This window comes from Callionymus lyra, chromosome 3, assembly GCF_982586985.1.
Source record: "Callionymus lyra chromosome 3, fCalLyr1.hap1.1, whole genome shotgun sequence".
In the NCBI taxonomy this organism is placed as follows: Eukaryota; Metazoa; Chordata; class Actinopteri; order Syngnathiformes; family Callionymidae; genus Callionymus; species Callionymus lyra.
This window is the reverse complement of record NC_141820.1, coordinates 17,224,235-17,250,780: the sequence shown is the minus strand read 5'-3', so window position 1 is coordinate 17,250,780 and position 26,546 is coordinate 17,224,235. Positions and strand designations below refer to the sequence as shown.

The 26,546-nt window shown below is 41.4% G+C and overlaps 2 protein-coding genes across 3 annotated transcripts; one reads left to right on the top strand and one right to left on the bottom strand.

Annotated features, from left to right (window-relative positions):
* Positions 1–7,464: 7,464 nt before the first annotated feature.
* On the bottom strand, positions 7,465–10,656 carry LOC148083597 (cyclin-dependent kinases regulatory subunit 1-like). The gene is made up of 4 exons (XM_087785757.1): positions 10,574–10,656; positions 10,319–10,412; positions 9,145–9,272; positions 7,465–7,947 (listed from the first exon to the last, which is right to left on the bottom strand). The coding sequence occupies exons 2-4, from the start codon at positions 10,375–10,377 to the stop codon at positions 7,904–7,906; spliced, it is 231 nt and encodes a 76-aa protein (XP_087641883.1). The 5' UTR covers positions 10,378–10,412; positions 10,574–10,656; the 3' UTR covers positions 7,465–7,903.
* Positions 10,657–12,444: 1,788 nt separating this feature from the next.
* On the top strand, positions 12,445–26,034 carry pbxip1a (pre-B-cell leukemia homeobox interacting protein 1a). Of its 2 annotated transcripts, none has more exons than XM_087786703.1 (10): positions 12,445–12,569; positions 13,261–13,394; positions 13,801–13,885; positions 13,964–14,031; positions 14,935–15,643; positions 16,261–16,488; positions 21,113–21,156; positions 21,247–21,339; positions 22,634–22,814; positions 23,862–26,034. In XM_087786703.1, the coding sequence occupies exons 2-10, from the start codon at positions 13,323–13,325 to the stop codon at positions 24,815–24,817; spliced, it is 2,436 nt and encodes an 811-aa protein (XP_087642829.1). In that variant the 5' UTR covers positions 12,445–12,569; positions 13,261–13,322; the 3' UTR covers positions 24,818–26,034. The 2 variants fall into 2 exon arrangements, with proteins under 2 accessions (XP_087642829.1, XP_087642830.1); XM_087786704.1 differs by lacking the exon at positions 12,445–12,569 and adding an exon at positions 12,622–12,762.
* The last annotated feature ends 512 nt before the right edge of the window (positions 26,035–26,546 follow it).

Sequence of the window (26,546 nt, the reverse complement as noted above, 5' to 3'; positions counted from 1 at the left end):
GACACACACTTGCTGCGTAAAACGCGTTTACTCTATTAACACGGATGTATCACACACACACACATACACACACACACACACACACATGATGAGCTCCCACGAGTGCCTCCTAATGTACAGCTATGCACCACTTCTCTAATGAATTTGTGAATTAACTACAGAGGAAATAACTGTCGACTGATGATAGAGGTCATTCAAGATGAATACACAACACTGGTAAACAAAGCAACACAACAACATGGGAAGATGCAGCTGAAAAAAAGGTTTCATTGTAATCTTCTTTTTTTTTCGATCATAGTAATATTGATTATTACTGTCTGGAATGTAAGTAAGAAAGTATTTTTTTCTAAAGCGCCTTTCTCAGACCAAGGTCACAAAAACAATACACAGTTAATAAATATTTTAAAAGATCAAGACACATAAGACAAACACAGAAGTCCCAAAAAATCAAGGAAAAGCACAAATAAAAATGTCTTAAGATGTTTCTTGAAGGAGTCAGTAGATCATCAAACACAAAGAGAGAGGAAGATCGTTCCAAAGCTTAGGAGCAACAGTCTGGAAGGATTTCTCTCCTCTGGTCCTGAACCGTGTTCAGGAACCATAAGTAGATTCTGATCCACAGACCTCAGAGCGCGAGCTGGGGTGTAAGGCTGGATCAGATCAGTGATGTAAGGAGGAGCCTGACCATGAATAGAACTGAAAGTAAGAATCAGAATTTTAAAGTTGATCCTGAAAGAAACTTGCAGCCAGTGAAGAGTTTTAAGGATCGGAGAAATGTGAGTTCTTCTACTAGAGCGAGTCAGAATTCTCACTGCAGAGTTTTGAATCAACTGCAGGCGAGACAGATCCTTCTTGTTTAGACTTGAAAACAAACTGTTACAATAGTCCAGACGAGAAGAAACAAATGCATGGATTATAAACTCCAGATCATGTTGTGACAACATTTTCCTAAGTTTAGAGATGTTTCTCAGTTGAAGGAAACAGTTTCTGGTCAGTTTTCTACAGTGTCGAACAAGAGACATGTCTTTATCAAATACAACACCCAGGTTTCTCAGGCTCAGTTTGACAGACTGACCTAAAGTCACCCAAGTACTGACTCAACCCTGGAACCTCATCATCAGGAGCAATCACCAGAGTTTCAGTTTTATCCACATTTACCTGCAAAGTGTTTTCACTCCATTGTTTTGTGAATGTGTTTTGTTTCAATATTTTCGCCAAAATAAACTATTTTGTGGTTCATGACACATCAAGACGTTTGTTTAAGTCAAATTCATTTAAAAAAATGAACCCGTAAACTTGTAATAATGAGTGAAACACAAACTCTATGTAATATTTATTTGTACTGTTTTTATCTGAAGGTCGGTCGCCGAATATAATGCAGATATGATACCAGTCTGTGGTGATGACAACCTTGGGGACCCCTGGTGATACTTACCTGACTCCTTCTATGGCAATAAAATATTATTTTGAAAAATCGTACTCCTTCGTCTGCCAATAATGTTTTCTGGAGGAGAAGATACAAATGAACTTGTTTTCAGGGATCTGTTTTTGGGGGGTCGTCGGTCTGGATTACCAACTTTCGGGGGTCATTTAACCTCCGAGACAGTGATTTAGACGTCGGACAGGTCGTGCTGACAGGCGGATCAATAACCACGCCTGCTGGTGCAGACACTCTCTCACACTCCAACAACAACGTTCTCCAGCGTTCACTTCGGGTCAGTGAACGCACCGCGCCACATTTACTTGCATTTCCATGATTTTAACGAATGCTGTAACTTGTGTGTCTGTTGGACGTTGAGAATGTGAAGATGAGTTTGATTCATGCCGAGGAAAAAACCTCCAGATGCAGGTGATTTATTTCCTTTAAAGAGAGTCTGAGAAGATGATCCTGAATCATTGAGAGGTAACAGTTCCGTGTTTTTACAGCTCAGCCGGTGTGGACGCCTCGACCTCTGCTGCTCCCATCGACAGACGCTAGTGATTTTCCTGCGGTCAGATTCTGTGAGTGTGTGTAGGTGTGTGTGTGTGTAGGTGTGTGTGTGTGTGAGCGCCGGTGTTGTCTGCATGCTAATCTCTCAGTAGAACAACAGCACGGCACAGGTCTTCCAACAAATGTGCCCCGATGACCGCGCGGATCCATAAACCTGACCGCTAACTTACAGGTACCAGACGGGTTCTCTCGGGCCGGATCAATGATGGAATCAGGAGGCGAGAGCTCGGTGCTCGTGGGTCACTCAGCACTTCATCTATCATGAGCACGATCTATAGACGGTGCAGGTGGTGAGATGGTGTACAAATCATCGCAGCGACAAAATGTCATCAGACAGAATTCTTATCAATTTTATGAACTAAACTCATTTACATTTGACACATGATTTAAAAACATCGACTTTGCTTCTATCTTTTCAAGAATCTCTCTCTTAAAGTGTATTTAAAATATAGTAAAAATAAGTTGAGTTCAAATCTAAGACACATGCACACTAGCATAATGTTTCTCAGTCATTCTCAATGTCACAAAAACAAACTTTTTAATCATATAAATTCAACTCAATAACATCCACATTGACCATCAGAAAATATTTTATACAACTAAGTAACTAACTACCTAGAAATCAAAACAATGTTGACAGTGTTGGAAAATAACTTGAAGGGAAACTAAATGTTTCAAATGTTCAAGTCTTCCAAGATGCATTATTTCTCTCATCATGACCATGTTTTGAACTTATTACTTTATAAAGTTCTTCCGGTCTAAACATCTCGGCGAATGAGAGGTTACAAGAGCGAAGTCTATTATGATGTTACAATGATCCTCTATTGTATCATCAGTGTGTGACTGTTTGTACAAAACTATCTGTTAATTGAATTATTTACATTAAAAAATGTGCTTAAGCCCCGCCTTCTGAAATCACCTTGTTTTTCTGGAGATTAAATCTTGTTTACCATAACCACGCCCACTCTGCAGTGATTGGTCAAGCATCAAGTTCGTGTTTCATCAATCCCGGAAGTCTTCACCTCTAAGGGACTCGTTGTATAAACAAAGCGGGGTGTGATTACAGCTGGCTGGAGGACGAGTGAAGACCATTAGTTCGTTATAATGGACTCCGCTCTTGTAACCTTTCCTTCGCCGACGGGGGAGAACTTTATAAAGTAATAACTTCAAAACATCATCATGATAAGAGACTTACTGTATCTTGGAGAGGAAGATTCAACATTTGAAACATGTGAGTCAAGAAAGTTTGACACTAGTCGACCTTTAATTCATGTTATGTTGAAAAAGCCTTTTTAAATATTTGGTCAATTCTTATTATATATTGTATAACCATCTTTATGAATGTAAAACATTTGATCGTTCACCATGATCTACAAAACAGTTAAACTTTCGTTTCACGAGCTCTGGAAAATCGAAGAAAGTGTCCAAGCGTCCACCGGCGCTCTCCTCCTCCAGCCTCACGACACGTCGGTGACGAATCTAAAAGTAAGAAACTCTGCTCCAGACGATCTTCTGCAGCTCGCTCACGTACCTGCCATCCATCCTTGCATTAAACATCCCGCCATAATTCACAGAAGCCCGTCGGGCCCACCGAGCGCTCCATGTGTCTCGGAAGGAGGGAATCATTTCACATTCCCGTTTTAATCATCTGAGACAAATCGGCAAATCATAGTTAATGAATTATACATTCTCAACAAAATGCATAATTCAAACATTAATTTTTGCCAGTTTGTTTTACCACAGAATATTAACTTTGGAATACATTTCCATTTCCTCACCAACTTTGATAAATGATTTCACGCTGCTCCTTCATTTATGGATTTTCTCCCCCAGACAGTTTAATGGAGCAATTTTAGCCTCTTTGCTCCTTCAGCTTCCTTTTAGGAGGCTCCCCACTGTGCCGATGACACTCAGACATAAATACACTTTTCTCCCAAGAGCACTTTCCTTCTCCCCGTCTGACCCCCCACCTCTTTTTAGGGTCCTCGTCCAATCATCTATTTCTCCCGCTCCTGCAAGGTTTTCATCTGTTGCCACTCTTTTTTCGCAGCCTCACAAATTTCCCCGGTGCCTCTCTCCTCCGGTTTCTACATCACGCTCCGTTAACTCACAATTTCAAAAGAGCCGCACACACGACAAAACACTTTATGCAGTTTCTGATGGGATATGGAAACAAGACGGAGAATAAAAAAAAAAAAGCAGCCGAGTGAGGGGACGGGAGGTCAGTGGGTTTCTGAACAAAGAGGTGACCACAAAAAAGGTGCGCTCGACACACCGTCTACACACCCAAAGTGGTGTTTTTATGTCCACGCGAAGACGCTTTTTTTTTCTTATTCGCTTCAGGTAGAAAACCCCGAAACGATATAGTAAACATGCCAGGCCTTTGTTTGGATTAAAGTTAACCTTCACAAACTAAAAGAAAAGCTAAAAATGCTTAAGCCCATAAAAGAGTTAACTAGTAAACACAAAACAACTACACAAACATGGTGAGCAACATGAAAAAAACCCTGAGTTATCTTCATAATCTCAGGTTCTATGAATTGGTGCGAAGCCCTCTAACAGCTTCGCTATTGGTTTACCCCGAGGCACCGCCTGTTAGAGGGGCGGAGCACCAATATGAAGTAGAACTGCATGGAGATATTGTTGTAAATGTGTGTAACACAGTAGTTCTTAACCTGGGTTCGATCGAACCCTAGGGGTTCGGTGAGTCGGTCTCAGGGGTTCGGCAGAGCCTCCGCCTCCAGACTACACTGTTTGGCCAATCAGTGCTGTGGGGAAGGAATACTTCTTGAAGCTGCATGGAGACGGGAAATACTAGAACATATTATATATGTATCTATGTTTGTCTTGAATTTGAAAAAATTCATATTTTATTTTTCACTAAAGAGGGGTTTCGGTGAATGCGCATATGAAACTTGTGGGGTTCGTTATCTCCACACACGGTCACCGCTACACACTAGTGTAGGACGCTGACAACACACCTATTTGTAATCATTCAGTTGAATCTTCTCAAAAAACTTGTGGAACAACGGGATTAGATAAGATCAGCGGGTTAACCAATCAGAATCAACCATCTATTAGGACCCAGGTCAGGATCGGGAGTTAATTGTCGAAACCAAGAGATTTATTTGGATTGGACATTAACGTTTGGTTCAACGAGCGGCCTTCCAGGTGTCTTACCAACGTCATCTCACCGCAGTGATTAGAGGGGGAGATTTAAATGGCTCTTCGAAAAACTAGAAACAATAGAAGAAAAAAACATAAGTTCTACTTTAAAAAGTGTGAAGTCATTGCAAGGCACATTGTCAGTGAATGTTCAGCAGGTTCTTGAGTTTTACTGACAATTGTCCTGATGGATCATCTTCAGAAGCTCACGATTCACCGCCGGCAACTTGTGAATATATGTATATAAAATTCTATTCCTATCGCGTGGCCTTGTAATGAAAGCCTCCCGAACCGCTGGCGGGGCCATGATCCAGAGCTTTGGGACCACGGAGCTGAAACATGATGGACCAGACGATGAGGGATCGAGCTTCACATTCAAGGTCAGGCAACTATTAACGCTGCTCGTCTCTAAACCTGCAGGTTGATATGAAAGGTCACCTTCTTCTTCGCCGTGGATTATTCCGCCGCAGTAAACACTGATTTATGTTATCATTTGCTATTAAGATTCCAACAGCGGCCAATTTTCGGCCAGATTCACGACGCCCTGCGCCGAGGCTCAGAGCCTTCTTTAAGCCTTGAAGCTTCAGGCGCCTAATTCTGCACCACACACTCATCTCTGCATCTCAGTGGGAGGCTGGGATGCTGACCAGCCAGAGCATCACCTCAGCACTAGATTCCTGGGAAATGGTCTCTTTTTTTGGAACTCGCTAAAATGTCCTTCATTTGTCAGGACTTCAGAAGTCGCGGTGGCCTTTACAGAGCTGCTGCAGGGGACGTTTCATGGCCGTAACTATTGTGACAGATAAGACTTTTGAATTTAAAACCAGCTTTTTCGTTCAGAAGGGAATCGTTGTGGCCTCATCATGTGGTGTCTGGCGCCCCCAAGCGGCCAAAATGAAAAACATAGTAAGCTGTTCTTACCGATTTGATTCAAAGTTGTGATCAATGAAGAAAAATACATTTACAGTGTTTAAATCATTTATAAAAACAATGATATTTTAAATATTATGGTATAGTAACTATGAAGTTGAATTCTAATGTAACAGCTTCACTTTCTACTGGAAATATTTCTCACACACTCGACCAAAGACAATCTTTCTTGTTGAAACACTGGACAGATTTATTACACACATCTAAACTTGAATGCATTCTACTCAAACATTGAATATGGCCGCAGTATCTTCTCTAGGTCCATTACATTACATTATGTTGCACTATATTAGACAAGGTTTCGCAGAGATGTTTGCAGAGGAAACATTTCTTTAAATCAAAAGAAAAGGGAAAAATCAAACTGATTGCTTTTGTAATAAAAAAAATGATTTTACTTTGTTCAGACTGGATAAAGTACAATTCTCCATTTTGATCTTCCTTTTCTGCTTGGATGCACTGGAGAGACAGCGGGAAGTTATTTATCAGATACAAACTACTTTTCAAGTTAGAATTTATTGTTTTAAAAGCGTTATTGGTGAGTATTCCCGTCAACTATTTGGTCGACTATGCTTGAATATTATCGCGCTGCAAAGGTTCAGTGTGTTAAATAACTCAAAAAAACATTTTTATATTCATATTTTAAAGAATTGTCTAGTGTTTAAAAATACCTTCTGGATCTGGCAATCACTTTGTGTCCCCAATATTGGAAAAAATACCAATATTAAAATATGTATATTTAAAACATACCATCTGATCAATGTTCTTTCCAGAATACAGTGGTTGACTTTAACAGCTTGTTAGTTCAATCCCTGCTCATGTTTAATAGTCGAGCACGTGTGTTATTGTGCGTTTGAAAAGTGATAAACAGGGCTAGAAAATATCAACACTGCATTATTTCCGCCCAAAGTACTGTATCACTATTCGACAGTACTGTGTTTTATTTTGTCTTCAAATCATATTGTATTGGCATCAGTTATTCTATGGTTAAAATAAAAAAAATAGATTTGTTAAATGAACAATTTGATGATCTGATGTTTGGACATATTTTGGTTTGAAAAACAAAATTAAAGTATTTACAACTTCGTCAAGGGTCATGTGATCTGTAAATCACATCCGATAATTTACCCAGAGTAAATTATCGGACAGTAGTACAAATATATCCTTGTTTTTAATTCCATCGCAATATTTGTACCGTTGCCGACGCATTGGTCTTGTAACATTCTTGTTAATACACAGTCCTTTAAATAAGAGGTGCTGATCGTCACGTTTCAAACTCGTAAAAGTTGAGCTGCAGCCATGAGCTCAGTGTTGGAGCAGAACTGGTGCCACAACCATACGTCGTACACAACCCAGCAGGAGGACCACAATGACTGACAATATTCAATAATATGATTTCAGTTTATTTGAGGTCAAACTCCAGTGGATGGAGAAATGTAAAAATGCTAAATGAACCTTCCGGGGAGAATGAATCATAAATAGTTTGCCTTCAATCCTTGTGTTTCAGCACATGATAAATATGGTTAAACAATGGTTTACAGTCATTTCTTCCGAGCAGCGACATGATTTGGAAACACCAACTGATCACAGGAGAGCATCGGGGACCCTCCGTGACTGAAGTGGCCGGTCCGGATCTTTCAGGGGGAGGTGACATCATGTTGATGCACTCGAGTCTTTGTACGGCTCTTCAAAAGGGGGCCGACCAGACCGGCTCAAATTATAAGTCGCCGGTGCCCACGGGTCCTCGGGGGGGAAGCAGCAGCTCCACCGTACTTCATGGAGCGGCAGAATAAAAAGTTCCAGTGAGGACGAGTCTTTGGTTCAGATGTTGGTCAGAGGTCTCCGGAAAAGAAGGATGTGAGGCTCTGGTGTGAAACAGGGGATTATGGGTAAATAGCTGCGCCGCCAAAAGACGTACCAACACGACTAGTGAGGCAAACATGGATCTGAGCAGTAAATATGTACGTACTTTGCATTTAAATATAGTTACTTTATCCTCTGAAGAAAAATAGTATTTATTCTTATACGTATGTATGTATGTATGTATATTTATTCAGTTTGTTCTTCATTTATGGTTCCTCTCATACACAATCAGAAAAGTTTTTTTGCACAAGTGGTGTCAGGGAAAATGAAAAAGTAGTGAAACTTTTACTACAATTTCATACACATGGCCTGGAATTAATTTGTTTTTTTATGGCTGTGGAAATGTAAAAAAAAAAAAAGCTAAGCTAGTGCTTTTGTCTTTGTTTCTATGTTGTATGCAGTGATTTGATAATGTCCACGTGTGTCGTGGGACTTGAAACATTTCCCGAACTGAAACTTAACCAATATTTATGCCCTTTTTAGTGAGAACAGAAAATAACATCATGGTCTACCAAATAAAATGAAAACTCCCCTTCAGACTGAATAAACCGGTTGTGTTTTCTTAACCTTCACTACCGTCTCATGAACAAATAATAAGAGAATAATTGGAGATGGCTGCTGCGTGATTTTATTTATATGCTGTAATTGGCCAGTCACTCACGAGCGGCGCTGAAGTCTATTTACGACTCACAACTCAGCTACCGAGTCTGTGAATGTGTAATTAAATCTGTTTGATAGGAATTTATCAATTATGGAACTTTTCTAAGAATAATAAGTCTTGACTTGAGGAACTCTCATGCTGACATTCATGCATCCTTTAGAAAAAGTAGGTTAAACATTCCCTTAATAGTAAATATTGTACTGATGGTAAACACATGCATTTTTGTAACCAAGACTTCAATTGAGAAAACAAATAAATATTAAAATGGCTTCTGCAGCCACACAGTCCAGGCCCAAACACAGGAAGTCCAGAATATTTCTTGTCATCCAAACTCAGAGTAATATGAAGTAAATCCAACACCTGTGCTCACATTAACGTGACATCAGCAGCTCTAGGTCTCCGAAAAGAAAGGGCAGTAGTTGCCATTGATAATAAAATGACCATGAGTGACAATATTTGGTTGTGTGTGTTGATATTAAACTTTTTAGAACATTCTACTGCAGCAGACCAGGATTATGTGGTGAGACTGAGTTGATACCTGGTTGGTGGATCATATAGTGAACCCATCCTTTGCTCTGCTGGACTCCCAGGTTCCTCCATTCAGCCTCAGACATTAAATGTGTTTTCGGGACACGTCGAGCGATTTCTTTGGGCAGCATCACGTGCCTGAGGAAAATGGAAGCGTGTTATTAAAAAAGATGCAGCTAAAAATTATTAAGCCCAAAATTCTTGTTTGAAAAGAACCTTCTACATGGACTTTGAAAAGGTATGTTACATGCTCACGTTCCTTCTGGTTTCTTGCAAGAGTCTTAGAGCGCCACAAACAGGCCTGACACGTGAACTACATCGTTTCCTATATTTTAGACTGGCTGCACCAAAATATATTAAAATAAAAGGGTGTTTAAAAGTACAAGGGCCACAGGAGCCACTTCTAGTTCAGAGTTAACATCACCATGATGAAGAAAGTTAATAAAAGTCAGCTACACTCTAGATTAGGGGCCGTTAGGCTTGTGAAATATGTAGCTACTCCAAAGGCAAAAAGTTTTATACATAAATCTGCAATAATAAGCTTGACACGGTTTACTTTTTAAAATATAGTATTATGACTTATGTATTGCATTCAACTACTTTGTTTTCATAACAGATTAAACGAGACAAAATGCTAAAAGTAAAATATTATAAGTGGGTTGCAGTGGACCTCCATCAGACCTGGGTTAAGGGCAGCCTTGGGGGCCACATGAGGCCCTTGTGATTGCAATGAATGATCATGTAGAAATTCCTCTGATCACTAACAGTTTCATTTTTACAGTTCTTTTTATTATTAATTTCAACATACCTCAATGTCATAAAATGATTTTTTTGTTTTGGGCCCCTTTATCTCTTGATCCATTTGTCTTTTTTGTGACAATGTCATTTTCCTGAAATAACTTTTGAAGTAAATTGAGATATATTTAGAAGAAAAAAAAGGCCCATCATCATATTTTCATGTTGTTTAGCTTCGTCACGTCATTGATGTATTTGCACGTCAAGTGTCATTCAAAGTATGCAAGAGAATCATTACAATCTTGTCATTTAAATCATTTAACAATATTTTACATTAACCAAACTTTAAATATATTTGAGGACACTTTTGAACAAGTTCAAAACCTAGTTTATTAAATCTGGATTGTGGGGTCGTTTCCGGTCGACAGGACTCCAATGAAATCACGTACCTGTACTCGTACTTGTCATCCGTGTACTTTTCGGAGTAGTGGATCTGTTTGTCTGACATGTTGTGTATCGAGTTGGTGAAAAGACAACAGGAAGCTGTGGAGGAAACACAGTTTCACGGTGTGGTCAGGACAGGTCAGGAGGAGAAGCTAAAGCTAAAAGTTAGCTCTCAGCGAGCTACTTCTAAACAACACAAACACATCCAGTACAAATACTTAAAGTGTCAGAGTTGCCATTAACAAGAAATAACATGTTACCTGCAGCGTGTGGAGGATGTTAGCCTCGGTTTTTAAGAACTTCAGGCTCCGTCACGAGTGAGTTGTTGCTTCTTTGTTTCCCTCTCGAACCTTTGCTCGCTCCAGACCGCGTTACAGCGTTCAAACTGGCGCGACGATTTGATTGGTTAGAGGCCCTCCTGACCGCGCTGTTGATTGGTTAGAAGTCCTCCTGACCGCGCTGTTGATTGGTTAAAGGCCCTCCTGATCGCGCTGTTGATTGGTTAGTACGACATCCTGAGAGAAGTGACGTAGGCGTCATTGAGACTACTGATTGGTCGAAATATGCATGACGCGTGTACACAGAAGTGTTGACACGCTTCAGGTTTTTTAACTAGTAACTTACATGTATGTTCACCTGAACCTCATGTGTCTTTAATCACCACTTTACAGAACCGTCCTATTTTACTACCGCTTTGGTTTGCTGACATGAGAACCAAAGTTTAGTTTTGATTTAGGATTTTTTTTTTTGGCATTATTTATTGTTGATAAACTTATTCAACATATATGGTTGAACAAGATCACTGGGATTGACACCAAATAAACAGTACCTTGGCTAGTTGAGATAAGCTGCCATGTAAGGGGATTAACTATCCATTACCTAGCTAAGAAAATTCAAAAACATAATTAAAAATGGCCTTTTTTAGTATTTATTTATTTATTTTGACCTTCATATATATTTAATACTTGTCTTTCACTTGTTTCTGTAATGGCTTAAAAATGAATATACTGCAGAATGGCTGCCTTGGTGCTTGTACTACCTTTTTGTGTGTTGTCTTTTTTATTCTTGTATTCTGTACTGAATTTAAAATATAATCCTATTTTGGGTTTCAAAAGCTGGCAATAAAAGTCTCTGATTCTGTTAATGATCTTGACGTAGTATTTGGTACTTTATTTTAACTTTGTTAAACTTTTTCCTAGTTGGCAATCGTCACAATATTGTTTTATAAATTATATATAAATGTATTAAATATACATTTCATGCATTTGCCTTTTTAATGTGATCAGGATTTGGTAAGAGGAAAATGAAAATCAGAATATGATTTGTTCTGGGCCTTCGGGTCACCTTGACCCTGAGATAACACAAGCGTTAAAAGGCCTTTTTTTTCAATCCTGCTTATGTCACAAATTGTCTTTTGGCTCGACTTCTGTCTGTGTCCTAATCCAACCCAGTTTGAGCTGCTATTTAACCTCTTGATCTCACACATATTATTTCTCTTTCAATGACGTTTTGTTCAGGTTGGCCCGAAGTAGAAATATGACAACTGCATATTTGTTTTGACATCATATTTATCCTGTGAACGTTCCGTGTTTACTCAGGCCTTGACTCACTTCTGTTTGTCTTAAGATACACTTTAAAAAAAGCAAGGTGTGTTCTACTTAAAGGGCTGGATTTCATCTGGATACTCTTTTTTTATTGCATATTATCCTTGACATGGCAGTGATGGAATGTTTTCTTGGCCTTGTTTATCTTATGGTATTTTTTATCTTGAATTAAAACAATTGGTTCTTTATATTTGAATTAAGATGTCAGTCCAGTGCACTGGAGAAGGGACTTTCTGCCCACAACGATAAATTCCCCCTCAGTCAAATATAGCCTCGCAGAGACGTGTCAGTGCTCGGGTGGCTCCTCTCCTCTCTATATAAACCCGTCCTGAGTTTGTATTATTCCAAACCAGAAAGGATCCTGGTCCTCATCACCTGCCACTCCAACCTGCCGCCGTCAATCACAAGCCAACCTTCCCTCTTCCTGACACGACACCTCCAGCCTGTGATTGGCGCAGCCCATCCTCGGGCGGGGCTTAAGTCTCCCCTTCCTCTCATCCCATTGGCTGCGACACCTCCTGGGATCTGCGTGACGCATCCTGGAATTCCCAAAGTTCCAAGTTCACAGGGAGACTGGAACCTCGTTCGTGCTCGCAGGACGCTGGAGATTATTTAACTCTAGGGGGGGGAAGAAGAAGTGAGAAGACTTGAGGTAAACAAACATGTTTAGTTCTGTGATCCGGTGTTGATGACAGGGGGGGTTAGCTGCGCGTGCGTGGGAAGGACGTGCACGTGAAGGCGGAAGAGTGGGAGAGACTCGTCTTCCCAACATCCTTTGTTGATCCTCTGCACACAAGTGTTGACGCTGCTTCAGTGTCTTTAAATCCACATAGTGACGTGGGATCGTGAGTATAAACGCGCGTGGACTCCGCGGGGGGTCGGACGAGATTTAACCATTTTTTTTGTGGGGGTCACACACGCACACACACACATGCACACGTATGGAATGAATGAGTGGGTGTAAGTTGAACATCTTTGTGTTGATGCGTGTCTTTGTGTAACTGCGCAGCAGCTCTGATGGAAGCCATCGTTACATAACTTGTATTAACGACAATCCGGTGTTTATCCGGCGTGTCCTCCTCCCTTTTTTTCTCCTTCTTTTTTTTTTTTTTTTAGGTCACAAACAACTCCCGACACTGCGGGTGTTCACTCGTCATGTGCGCTCATGGCTGCAGTATAGAATGTTCGACTAGCGTTTTTGTTCCAGATAGCAATGACAATTCTCTGTTTTTTAACCGTCTCTGTGTACGTGTCTGCTGGGAAAGTGAAGCCTCTGGGTGTTATTATTGGATGGATTCATCCGCAGTGTTGAATTCACGGCTGTTTTGTTTTAAAATCTGCAGGATATTAAAAAAAAGAAGGAAAATCAGTTCCCTGCTGTGCCAAGTGCGGCCTGAAGGGGGAGATGTCGGACCATAGCCACAGTGCAGGCAGCAGCGGCTCGTCCACCAACAGCTGGACCCTCCTCTCACCAGAGGTAAACCTAAAGGGTTCAAACAGTTGAGGTTTTGGACCATAAGACCGTATGAGCATAACACTGGCTAAGATTTACACACGCCTTCATTATTATGGCAGTGGTCAGTACCTGTCAAATTGACCAAAAGATGACCTAAATACAACCACGACAGTACTCTTAACATATTTCCTTTTCTTTTGACGTATATATGTGTTTTATCTGTTGTTTTTAATATGTATAACTCGTTGTATTTGTGTGTTTTACGTTGATTTTAGTTTAATAGTTTAGTAATATATTATAGCTTAACCTAAAAGAGAAAAATGCTGATAAACCGTAACTCAAAAGTCCCATATTTTTAAACGGAAGTCTTGTTGACCCCGTCTTGTTGACCCCAGTCTTGTTGACCCCAGTCTTGTCTCCGTCACAGGAGGCCGGCGTGGAGAATGTGGGTCAGGTGGACGACGGCACGGAGAGTCTGGGGGACGCACCCAGCCTGAGCGAGGACCTGGCAGGTGAAGAGAAGGATGAACACAAGAGATCAACGATGTCTTTTACTGTACATTATTCAGCTCACGTTTTGTTTCTCGCAGGAGCCGCTTTGGAGTTTAAACCGGTGGACATTCCAGTAGAAACGGTTCTGTCTGAGGAGGGACAGCAGGTGAGTGAGCTGTAACTACTCGCTTGAGACCAAACTAACCGTCCTAGAAAATACCTGTATTTATGTGGCCCTTAAAGATGATTCATTTATGTTATTATTAGTCACTAAATATGACTATAGGGTTGTTGTTTCCTTCACTTTTGTTATTACTATTGTCCTCCACAAAGATTTAAGTGAATATAATAATATTTAAAACAAACATTATTAAGTTGAATGCAATAAAATAACCTTTTTTTAAATATTTTGATTGATTTTATCTCTTGATTTTTATACGTTTGGCTCCTTTTATTTATTTGATGGCTCATTAAAACAGTGTACTTAAAAAGTGGCCCCTGAGGATATTTAATTACAAATATGTAGGTTGACCTTCATATAAAATATTTTTTTACTCCTGTGAGTCTTTGACCTCTAATGTTTGTTTTAAATATTATTATATTCACTTAAATCTTTGTGGAGGACAATAGTAATGATACCAAACTAACTATGATACCAAACTAACTATCCCAGAAAATACCTGTATTTATGTGGCCCTTGTGAGGTCAAAGATTATTAATTTATGTTATCACTAGTCTCTAGGGTGACTATAGGGTTGTTGTTTCCTTCACTTTTGTTATTATTACTATTGTCCTCCGCAAAGATTTAAGTGAATATAATAATATTTAAAACAAACATTATTAAGTAGAATGCAATAAAATAACCTTTTTTTTTAAATAGTTTTATTGATTTTATATGTTTGGCTCTTTTTATTTTTGCGTGATGGCCCATTAAAACAGACCCTGTATTTAAAAAGTGGCCCCTGAGGATATTTAATCACAAATATGTAGGTTTAACTTCACGTAAAATCATTTTTTACTCCAGTGAGTCTTTGACCTCTAACCTAGCTCGTCATCATTTCTGCTCCAGGTGTGTCAGGAGACCTCTTCAGACTCCAGCATCGGTCCGGCGCCCTCCAGTCCGACTCGCAGAAGTCCTCTCCTCCATACCCCGGACCTTCCAGACCTGGACCAGGAGAGTCAGCCTCCCGTCATCCACGACATCGTCGCCAGCTCTCCCGCCGACATGGAGCCCCTGGGGGACACGTCCTTCGTCACCGATGTCCATTTTGATCCTGCGGTGGAGATTCCTGCTGCAGATTTTCACACGGCTGAGCCCGAAGAGATCTGCCCTGTCGCCGGGTCGGAGGTCGACCGGCCGGCCGATCCTCCAGTAAACCTGAGCGAAGACCACGAGCTGCTTCCTGAAGAGACTCACGAAGAAGACACTAAGATCGTTCCTGAAACACTGACGGCCTCAGATCTTCCTGCTGATGAAGATGATCCCGATGTTGCTGAAGATCCCGACGTCCACGTGGAGTCGAAGATCGTCGACTCGGCTGAAGTCGAGGAGACGGTCGAGGAGACGGTCGAGGACGAGGCTGCTGAGGAGGAAGCTGTTGTGGCGGAGATCGTGAAGGAGACGTTCGTGGACCAGACCGTGGAGAGGAGCTCGGTGGAAGAGGCCGCGAGGGAGGACGCCGTGGAAGAGATGCGAGCGGAGGAGGTCGGCGTCGAGGAGGACACCGAGAGGTTCCCCGAACACGACGAGTCAGAGGAACAAGAGGAAGAACTACAAGGTGAGGAAAAGTCTGAATGTTGCTCACCGAAGACATCCATCTCTGAATGTGGAATTATTAGATTTAGGAATTAAATGACACGTGAACAAGGAATCACTCTTGTGTTTTTAAGTTAATTTCTGAGAAGTTCTCCTCTTACTTTCTTATTTGTTTAAAGAGAACATACCGAGTCGATACAACGCGTGTTGACACAGGATCAAACAGCACAAACGCCTCAAGCATTTATTTATTCTCATGCTTTCTTTATAAAACATAAAACATCTTTTGATGGTTCATATCCTGGTGACGCTGAAGTCTTTCTCCTCGGGTGCCAAATAAATATTGTTTTAAAGGTTATATTGAATAATTGAGTGAACAAACAAACTTAAATATGAATTTATTTTCATTAAATGCCCTTTCTAGAGCAATAATTGTGTGTTTTTAATATTTTTGGGAAGAAAAATAGTTTATTTTGAAACCACAGACAGGAGTGGTGGTCATTTTAAAACTTTCCTACCGCTATGAAATATAGTTCATGTATCATGAGAAGAGAAGAAATGCTCAGGCATGATTTCATCACAAATAAGTTCTGTTCCTGTCTGGACCCGCAGAGTAACATTTATTCTCTCCCGCCTCAGAAGAGTCGGCGAGCTTCGACCAGGCGAGCCCCTTCGACGAAGGTCTGCGGAAGAGGAACCTTCCTCCCTTCGACGGGCCCAGACCGAGAACGTCGGACGAGGAGGACGAGGAAGAGGAGCTGGAGTTCAAGATGGCCGAGAAGACGCCGGAGAAGCCCTGGTTCTCTGTGAACAAGTGCATTGTGGGAGCTCTGGTGTTGCTCTTCTTGGGGTCCCTGTTCCTCTCCGGTAAGTCCCTCTCATCAGTCACCGGTAAAGGTTGGCTCAGTGTTTTTTAAGTAATATTTAAGTAATATTTATTTATATAGCGCTTTTCGAGACCAGGGTCACAAAGCGCCTAGACAATCAAAACAATATTAAAAAAAGTACATACTTTAAAGATCAAGATAATCAAGATTTAAGTAAGCAGGAAAGTAATATCTTTTCATCTATCAGACTGTACTCCCTGTTACTGATACATTTTTAGTTTTTAAAAATGTATATTTTGTCTTCTGAACAGTTTCAGCTCCTTGTTGGTTGAGTTTAACATCCTTGCGGTGAAGAGTCACTACAGACAAGACTAGTTGAGTGCAGATAATGTTGACACACGTTTAAATGTGTTGGAAGTAAATGTGTGTCATCAGACTTGAATATGAATTTTTGAAACTGAAAATTTACATCCAAATTAGACTTTTTTATTTTGTTGTTGCCTTTTTTTCTTAAACGTGTCAAAAAAAGGGTGTCCTATTTCAACGTTTCAAAAACATTCAATACACATCATTAATTGTAAAAAAAAATGATATAAAACAAAAATTAAAATCTATTTAAATAAATTCGGTGTAAGGTGTGGAGTCCCAAAGAGGCCACAGGAAGTGAGTGAGCCACAACAACCCTTATTTCCTGTGACCTTTGCGTGGTGCTGCAGCATAACATTTATTATTTTTTACAATCAGATTTAGTTTTATTTACTTTTTTTTACACATTGAAACAAAAGACTACAAAAATAGACAAAAAACAAGTGCTTGAAATGTTGTATTTTTTTATTTTAAAGTGTGATTATGATGCTGTAAAAAGTCAGTCTTATTGATTCATGGCCTCATATTGACAGCCAGACGATGCACATTAACTTTCATATTTTTTAGAAAGATGGATGGATGGACTACATTATCAATTATAAAGGTATTTAGCAATACTGATTAATCGAAGAATATCTGGAGATTGTTCAGTTGTGCTAGTTTATTCCCCAAGAACGTCAGGTAAACAAGCGATCAAATCTTGAAACAGATGTTTTGTTAATTTCTTAAAATCTCTCCAACACGTCTTTGTTTTGTATAAAGATGATTAGGCTTGTGACCAACTATAACCAACACCAGGGGGCGCCTGCGCTCTTTGATTCAACTCCTGATCATTGGGTTGTTCTTTTCACACTTTAAACGACGAACATTCGGTTTATTGGAGAGTATACAATAACTACAAAATAAGGGTCTCATCAGAGTGTGATGGGGGTTGCAATAAATTGCTGACATTCCAAATCTATGTTTCCTAGAAATCAGCTTACAGTGGATGATGCTTAAAAAATAGTTTAGTGACCGACAAGGTCAGTTCAGGTGCTTTAAATGATCATTTATTGGATTGAATAAAGGCACATTCAATGATTTGGCCTCTGTTTGGCCAAATGTGCTTAACAAATAACTAATACCTACTTTCTCTGGGCCATATGTTTTTTTAGTATAGTGTGATTGATCAGGGGTCGATTATGATATTTTACATCTCATAAAGCAGTATTCTTAACTGTCCACAGAAGGACTTAAACAACTACACGTCTACTGTCGAAGTACGTTTTTTTATTGAGTAGCACGCGATGTTGAAACTGTCCACAAAATGACATGCATGTTCTCTGCCTCACAAGAAATAGATCTGTACACAAATGTGATTAACGCTCACAGGAACATCATGTTTTGAGCTTAAACTCTTCACAAATCTGTAACTCAATTTTTTTTATTAGATTGTAGCGTTGTGGTCCTGCGGACATACTGACGCTGTAATGATACTAACTCAGTTATTGAATTAATCTTCTTTTAAATTGCCTCATGATGTCTACTTAATACGGGACTTTAACACAACCCAAAATAAAGCAGTTTTCCATCAAAATGGAGACTTAAATTAATTTATTTTCTATTTCCTGAAAGTCAAACCGCTCAAGGTTTATGACTGAACACACCTCAGGACAGCAGTGTCAACAAAACTTGACCTAGTTTAACTTCTCCTTCTCATTTAACTTGGACTTTCTTTGATATGAATAATATAAATATTGCTTTTAATATAGTTTTTGATCCTGGGGTTCAGGATTCAGAAGCTGTTTATGGGTTGACTTTTGTTTTCTTATAACAAGAGGAGACGTGATGATGCTAAACCACTACTTTAATGATTAGTTTCTGCCTGTTGCTACTAGTCTTGTTGTTGTTGCAGGTCCTTCCTAGGAAGAAGTCTTATATTCAAATCACACGTCCAACACCAGGTGTGTAAATGCACAGGGTTAATTTATAGTTGACATTCCTGCCCTGATGCAACATTCAGTCCAGACGATCGCATGCCACCATTTTTGTCCGGTTGTTAACAAAGTTGACTTTTCTTGGCTCAAATATGTCTCCAGCTATATGTGTTAAACACATTTGCTGTCATTTGTTGATTTGATTTAGCAAATACACAACACATTTGTTTGTCTTTTCATTATAACATGTTGTGGTAGAAGAGAAAGACAAATTATTGGATTTAAAATTAAACCGATAATGTGAATAGTAAAATAATAATTTTCTATTCTATCATTTTGATCTCTCCTCGAAACAAGATGCAAACTGTTCTTGGAGAGAATAACCAGTGAAATATTTTAAAATGCAGTTCTTCAACTGGCCATAGGGGGTCAGTGCAGGAACGTGGGTTTAGACCGTGACGTCACCATAATCGGCGCAGAAGCTTTAATTCCGACGACCGTAAACACGTGGTTCGAGACTTGTAGGTCTGTTTAGGGCAATGTTAAAAAAAAATGCAGAAAGTAAATAACTTGAGGCGAAAATAAACAACTTAGCTGCTGCTCATTTGTTCACCCTGTAGCAAGTATTTTAGTCCTTCAGGTAGACCTCACCTGTGAGCTCACACCAGGAGACGCATTATTGGGTCACATGATTGACAGGTGAAATGTTGCATCATCACACTCTACATCACTGTTCGGAGTTGAACTGCCATTACAAATATTAAATGTTGAGCTGTCATGTTTTAATATCTATGAATCCAGATGAAGTCTGACAGGGGTGTTAACAAGTATCGATCTAGCTTTTCTCTCGATACTGTATCGGTATTTGACAGAAATGTCTGTCAAAATCTATTTTTTCTAACCATTATTTAGCAGATAGAGTTTATATAGTTTACAGTTCAATAAAGTTGTTTCTCTTCTTTTTTAATTTTTGTTTTTAAATTAAACCTCTGGATTCTAGCAGTCATTCATTAAATGCTGTGAGATAGCGAAAACTGAGGACTAGAGGATGCAGTCGACTTCAGCATCTTTTAAAGCTGATGTTTGGACATGCTTTGGTTTAAAAAAATAAAAATAAAAAATAAATAAAAAGCAGTTAAAAATTTGAATACATTTTTATTTGTGCTTTTCTCTTTAACTTACTTACTTGTTTTCTGTAAATTCTTTGTTTGTCTTCTGTCTTCGCCTTTTAGAGTTTTTATATTTGTAGGTATTTTTAAATGTGTATTGCTGTTGATTGTTCAAGCGCTTTGTGACCCTGGTCTAGAAAGGTGCTTTACAAATAACTATTACTTACTGACCTTAAAAGTATATACTTTGAATATTCTTTCGATTGTTTAAGCGCTTTGTGACCCTGGTCTGGAAAAGCGATTTATAAATAAAAATTACTTACTTACTTACTTACTGTACAACTTTATCTAAAGTCATGTGGTCTGTAAATCCTGCAACACCAGGGTCGAGTACACAGGCAAGTCTACAAATATATGTAATATCCTTATTCCTACTGTATTGTAATATATTGTACCGTGATAAGTATTCTTGCCAATTTACTCCTCTAAAGTCCGAGATGAAGCCTTATTATAATATATTAAGACAGGATCAATATTAAACTATTACTACAGTTACGGTAATGAAAAATGAACAAGTTTACGTTGTAAATGTTAGTGTCAGACAAGGAATGTGTAAATGCTAAAATGTGTGTGAATAAATGCTGTTTTTCATCAGGCATCTCCACACCTGGACTGCAGCCAAACACAAAAATGTTGTAACACAAACATAAAACATGTGGAAAACGTTTTCAAGAGCAGCCCGTTTTCATTTGATGTTGATTTGTTAATCAAACTAAACTGAGGAAAACCTAGGATCATTTTCCAGAGTATCTTAAACAGACGTTTGAACCTCAAAATGCAGCATGTTCGAAAACATCTTGAGGAACATCTACCCCACATTTAAATGCCAGCTCAGCACTAAACGTCAATCGACGGTGAGCTCCAGACGCATGATTGAATTTGTGTCGACTGAGCGGAAGTGTGTCCACGAGCCTCGCTGATGGTAGTTCTTAAGGGAGCACAGGTGTGTAATTTAACCAACACTGAAGCTGGTAGCTTGTCTCAGGACTAACAGAGAGGGGATGTTGAGGTTGTTGCGTCACACGTCCGGTATTCACAACCTTCAAGAATCCTTGCAGAGTTTCTGTTGTTTACTCGCCACGCGTGAACTCCAAAGAATGCGGGGATGAAAGCGTGGACCGCGGCGCGAGGCATTGTTCCGGCAGCGCGTCAGCGAGACGCGTGTCACTGATGTGTCACTGATGTGTCACTGATGTGTCTTCTTGCTCGACAGGTGACTTTGACGCCTCCGACCCGAGCGAGGGAGAACAAAGCCAGGTCTGTGTCTCCGCCGTCATGGTCCTCTCTGGTCGTTGAACCAACAAAGTTGAGTGTAAAAACGTGTCGCCCTCTTCTGCTCCCACCCAGGACCCCCTGAGTGACCCCCAGGAAATGAAGGAGCTGCTGGCCAAACTGACGCAGGAAAACCAACAAATAGCTCAGTTGGAGGCTCAACTGCAGGTCAGTTTACAAGTCGCTCATCCGTTTTAACCCCCAAAAAGAGCAACAGGATGTTTGGGACAATCTGGACTGTTATTGGGTGGGACGCGTCGTACGCCCTGAATATTTGGCCGGCAGAGGGTCTGCATCCTCCCTGCGATGAGTTGACACGCTGTGGAATTTCAAAGTCCACCAGCAGAACACAAAAGTGAATTAACAGCCAACTTGAGTCTCAAGAAAAGAATGAAAACGTCTGCCTCCATAAGACAGACAAGAAAGTTGCAACCATTTTTGCCAGATTAGTTTGTCTCAAAAGGCGTCAGATCTTGTCAAAGGCTGATGTTTCCAGATGTTTTTCAGATGTTCTTTGAAGCTCATCATTTCTGCTCCACTATTTGATGAAAACAAAGTATAAAAACACAGATCCAGCGTACTTACTGACCTTTAACCGATTTTATGCGGAACCCGTTGCTCAAAAATCTGTCAAAATGTTAGCGCCGTGGCGTTATTTCACAAGGGGATATGGCGTCACTCCATGAGGCGTTGTGGTATTCCGCCGCGAGACATCGTGTTTATGCAAGGAGTCTTGTTATTACACTGCGAGGCGTCGTGGTATTACACCATGAGACGTTATGGTATTACACCGCGAGGTGTCATGGTATAACACCGTGAGACGTTGTGGTATTACAGCGCGAGACTTTGTGGTATTACACCGTGAGACGTCGTGGTATTACAGTGCGAGACGTTGTGGTATTACAGCGCGAGACATTGTGGTATTACAGCGCGAGACGTTGTGGTATTACACCGCGAGACATTGTGGTATTACAGCGCGAGACGTTGTGGTATTACACCGCGAGACATTGTGGTATTACAGCGCGAGACGTTGTGGTATTACAGCGCAAGACGTCATGGTATTACGTCATGTTATTACATAGCGAGACGTCGTGGTATTACAGCGTTAGACGTTGTGGTGTTACACCGCGAGACGTCGTGGTGTTACACCGCGAGACGTCGTGGTGTTACAGCGCGAGACGTCGTGGTATTACAGCGCGAGACGTCGTGGTATTATAACGTGAGCGTCGTGGCATTACACCTCAAGGCGTCGTGGTATTACAGCGTTAGACGTTGTGGTATTACAGTGCGAGACATCGTGGTTAGCGAGGTGTCGTGGTATTACAGCGCGAGACGTCGTGGTATTACACCGCGAGGCGTCGTGGTATTACACCGCGAGGCGTCGTGGTATTACACCGTGAACTTACAAACATGGACACTCGACTGAAGCTCACGATAATAACTCCAGCATGGATCTTCTCAGGCTCAGAAAGCAGAACTGGACTCGGCACTACAGGCGGTGACGGCCAGCGGGGATGAAAAGGGTAAAGTGGACCTGGAAACAGAAAACCTGAGGCTGAAGGAGGAGCTGACGTCTCTGCCCGAACTGAGGAACGAACTGGAGACTCTGAGAGCTCGAGTCACAGAACTCAGTCAACTCACAGGTGCGGCTCATGCTCTCTTGTTTTTTAGTTTCTGTCTCAGTTCGGCATCAACATTTGCATCTTCAAGTTCAGAACAAGAATTCTTTTAGGGGCTGAGTAAGATCTCCACAGTTGTGCAATGATTTTATGGTCAAGCATTCCTGAGCTGCAACCGTTTGTTGTGCAAGAACCAGCAGTTCAGTGGACCAGACTCCTCTTAGGGCGGGGCCACGTCTGGGATCTCTGGAGGCTCTCATAACCCAATCCTTAAGACCCACCTTCATGTACTCCTTTATCATCATCCTCCTCATTCTTGTCTTCCTCAACACCATCTCTTTTCTCCATCTATCTAAACATCTGGCCTCCCTTTCTTCGTCTCAACATGTTCCTCTCATGAACGCATGTCTCGTCCTCGTAGTCACTCAACCTCAGTATCTTCATCTCTGGCTCTCAAGACCATACTTGACATTTAAGATAAGATAATCCCCACTAAGTTCACTGGGGAAATGAAATCAAACAGTGCCGTGTTAATACAATTTATAATTGGAAAAATACTATTAATACGATTAATAAAGTAAACTGTCCTTTTAAGCTTCTCTTTCGCTTCTGCCCCTGTCTGCACTTTCTTCTTCACCTCCCTCATCTCCGTCTCTATAGTAAGTAAGTAAGTAAGTAATTTTTATTTGTATAGCGCTTTTCCAGACCAGGGTCACAAAGCGCTTAAACAATTAAAACAATATTCAATAAAGTATATATTTTAAAGATCAAGATAAAACTGATAACACAACAGGAGTTCCAGAAAATCAAGGAAAAGCCTGAACAAATAAAAACGTCTTAAGATGTTTCTTGAAGGAGTCAGTAGAAAGTAACTACGTTACATTCTGGTTTCCACTTTTAGTTTTTACCTGCAGAACAAACGACACAACAAGAGTTGTGCGACCGTTAATGATGATGATGATCAGTTACAGACTTGAACCCTCTCAGGAGTTTAAGTCTTGGAATGTTAATCTTTGTTTCCGTCCAGATGTCGAAAGTACTGTTAAATAATGCGATCAATTCTCTCCACAGTCGAGCCGGACAGAAAAGATGGCAGTCACCAGGCCTCGTCCAGCCCGGAGAGAAGGAAGGAGACAAAAGGGGGCGACAAGCTGAAACAGGAACTCCAGCGACAAAAGAATCTCCTGGACGAGAGCAAGGAAAGGCTGCGAGGAATGAAGAAAGACGGAGGCGACGGGAAGCGAGTCAGGGAGAACCTGGAAGAGATCCACCAGCGGCTCTCGGAGCACGTCGAGAGGTGGGGGAGGAAGAAGCCTCAGCAGAGGGGAAGCAAAGAGGAGCGCAAGTGGAAGAAGGAGGCGAAGAAGGAGCGGACGGGGGAGAAGGAGAGGAAGCCCGGCAAAGAGGGCGAGTGGAAGGAGCGCGACGACCGGAAGGAGAAGGAGAGGAAGTCCGAGAAGCACAACTCTTCTCACATGGAGTCGTGGAGGAAGCACAAAGACGAGTGGGAGAGGAAGAAGGGCGAGCGCAGGATGGACCGGGAGGAGAGGAGGAAGGAGAAACCGTGGCGGGACCATGATGGGAAGAAGGCCCCCCAAAAACAGCACAAACCCGACCACCAGGACTTCTGGACGCACCAGGAGCAGAAGCTCCGGCGCAACATCCGTCCCCAGGTGCGCTGCGGCTCCGTGGACGAGTGCGCCGCCAGGGAGGGACTCTACCCCGTGGAGCTGCCCGAGTTCGAGGAGCTGCTGGAGGGCTACCTGGGCAAGCTGGCGGGCTCGTCCGTCCAGAGCAAGGACCGGATCCGCAAGCTGACGGCGGAGTACTTCGAGAACGGGGTGTTCATCCACGATCGGATCCGGTTCGGCGACTTCGCCGAGGACGTGGCCGACATCTTGGAGGACATGGTGGACGCCCTGGTGCGCCCGGGGCAGGAGGAGGACGACCACGACGACGACTCCCTGGAGGAGGAGATGGAGGAGTTCGAGCGGGAGGCGCTGTGGAAGTTCGCCGCCACGTCCTAAACCTGACGGAGGAGACGTTTTGGAAAGACGCAGCACAAGTGGCGGCTCCTCGACGACCTCCTAAGAGCTGTAGAAGAAATATAAAACCTGTCCCCCCTCGAAGTCTTTTCCTAGAAGCTCCACTTGTGCTTGGACTTTAGTTGTCGTACCTACCTCTGTCTGTCCCCCTGGAGAATGTTTCTCGCTACAGAACTTTCCTCTCGTGCATGTCGCATCTCATCACTGAACCGTCACTTCAAACAAGAAGCCGTGGAGAGCGTCTCGGTCTTTGCCCGCCGTGGGAAGTAAAAACCCACCCCCCCCCCCCACCACCCGCTGCAGGTTTAAACAAATCTCTCGGAAATAAACCTCAAAGTTTTAAGTGAACGCGTCGGACCCCAGCGCTGAGAGTGGGATCAGGTCGGACCGGTTCTGTGGCAGCAGCAGCAGCTCTTCCGTGGATTTGTGCAAACAAACTGCTGTTTGAGAGCCCGGAGCGTTTGCCTTCTAGATTTCACACAGTAATCGTCGGCCCCCCCCCCCACCTGCAGCGATCAGAAAACCAGTTCTTGTGCCGCTCACGAAACTCAAGCAATACAAACCCGAGAGTGTTCGCCACAAACCGCATTAGCACTTTTCCAGATAAGCCGCTAGAAGAGAACTTTAATATTTGATCCCAGTGCAGCAGATCGGAAGGTACTCGCGCCAGTTAGCAGACGCCGCCGCTGCTGTGGTTTCGGTTGGTTTACGATTAATAAACGTGACTAAAAAAAAGATTGTTGAGGAAATTTTTGTTTTTTTCAAAGACTGAAGAACCTTGAAGTGTTAATTTATTTGCGTCACGACACTGCGACCGGATTTCGTAACGTTTGAGTTGGAAGATGATATCAGTCTCTGCTGTGCCTTTACTGCTCAACTGTATGTTGGAAGGGATTCGTCCTCCTGATTGTGATCAGTTTCATGTTTTCTTTATGGCACAAAATGAATGTGGAAACGTTTTCTGTTTGTTTGTTTTGGGGGGAAAACTGTTACGGAGAAACCAAAGCAAATGTTTTGATTTTTGCCCCGAAAAAGGCATTTTTCTGAGAGAACAAGAGTGTTTTCGGAGCGACAGCCTGATGGTTCAGGAGGGCGTGTTGGTGACCCCATGAAGATCTGTTCATACTTCTCTTTGTTTCTCCTGTCATGCTCTAACGTAGGGTCAGTGTTCATTTCAATAAAAGTTTCATCATCAGGGAGATGTGTTTGTGTTTCACGACGTCGTTCGGTGTCGCCTCTGTGTCGCTCTACGGAAATACTGTCGCTCTACGGAAATACTGTCACTACTAGGGCTGTGTATTGGCAAGAATCTGGCGAAACGATAAGTATCACGATACATGTGTGATGATATATTGCGACACTGTAGTAACAACGATATATTTTGATACTGTAGTTACAACGACATTGTGATACTGTAGTACCAACGATATATGACGATACTGTAGTTACAACGATCTATAGCGATATATTATGACGCTGTAGTCACAACGATTGTGATATATTTCAATACTGTAGTAACGATATATTGCGATACTGTAGTAACAACGATATGTTGCGATACCGTAGTAACAAAAATATATTGTGATACTGTAGTAACAAAAATATATTGCGATACTGTAGTAACAACAATATAATGCGATACTGTAGTAACAACGATATATTTCAATACTGTAGTAACAACAATATATTTCAATACTGTAGTAACAACGAT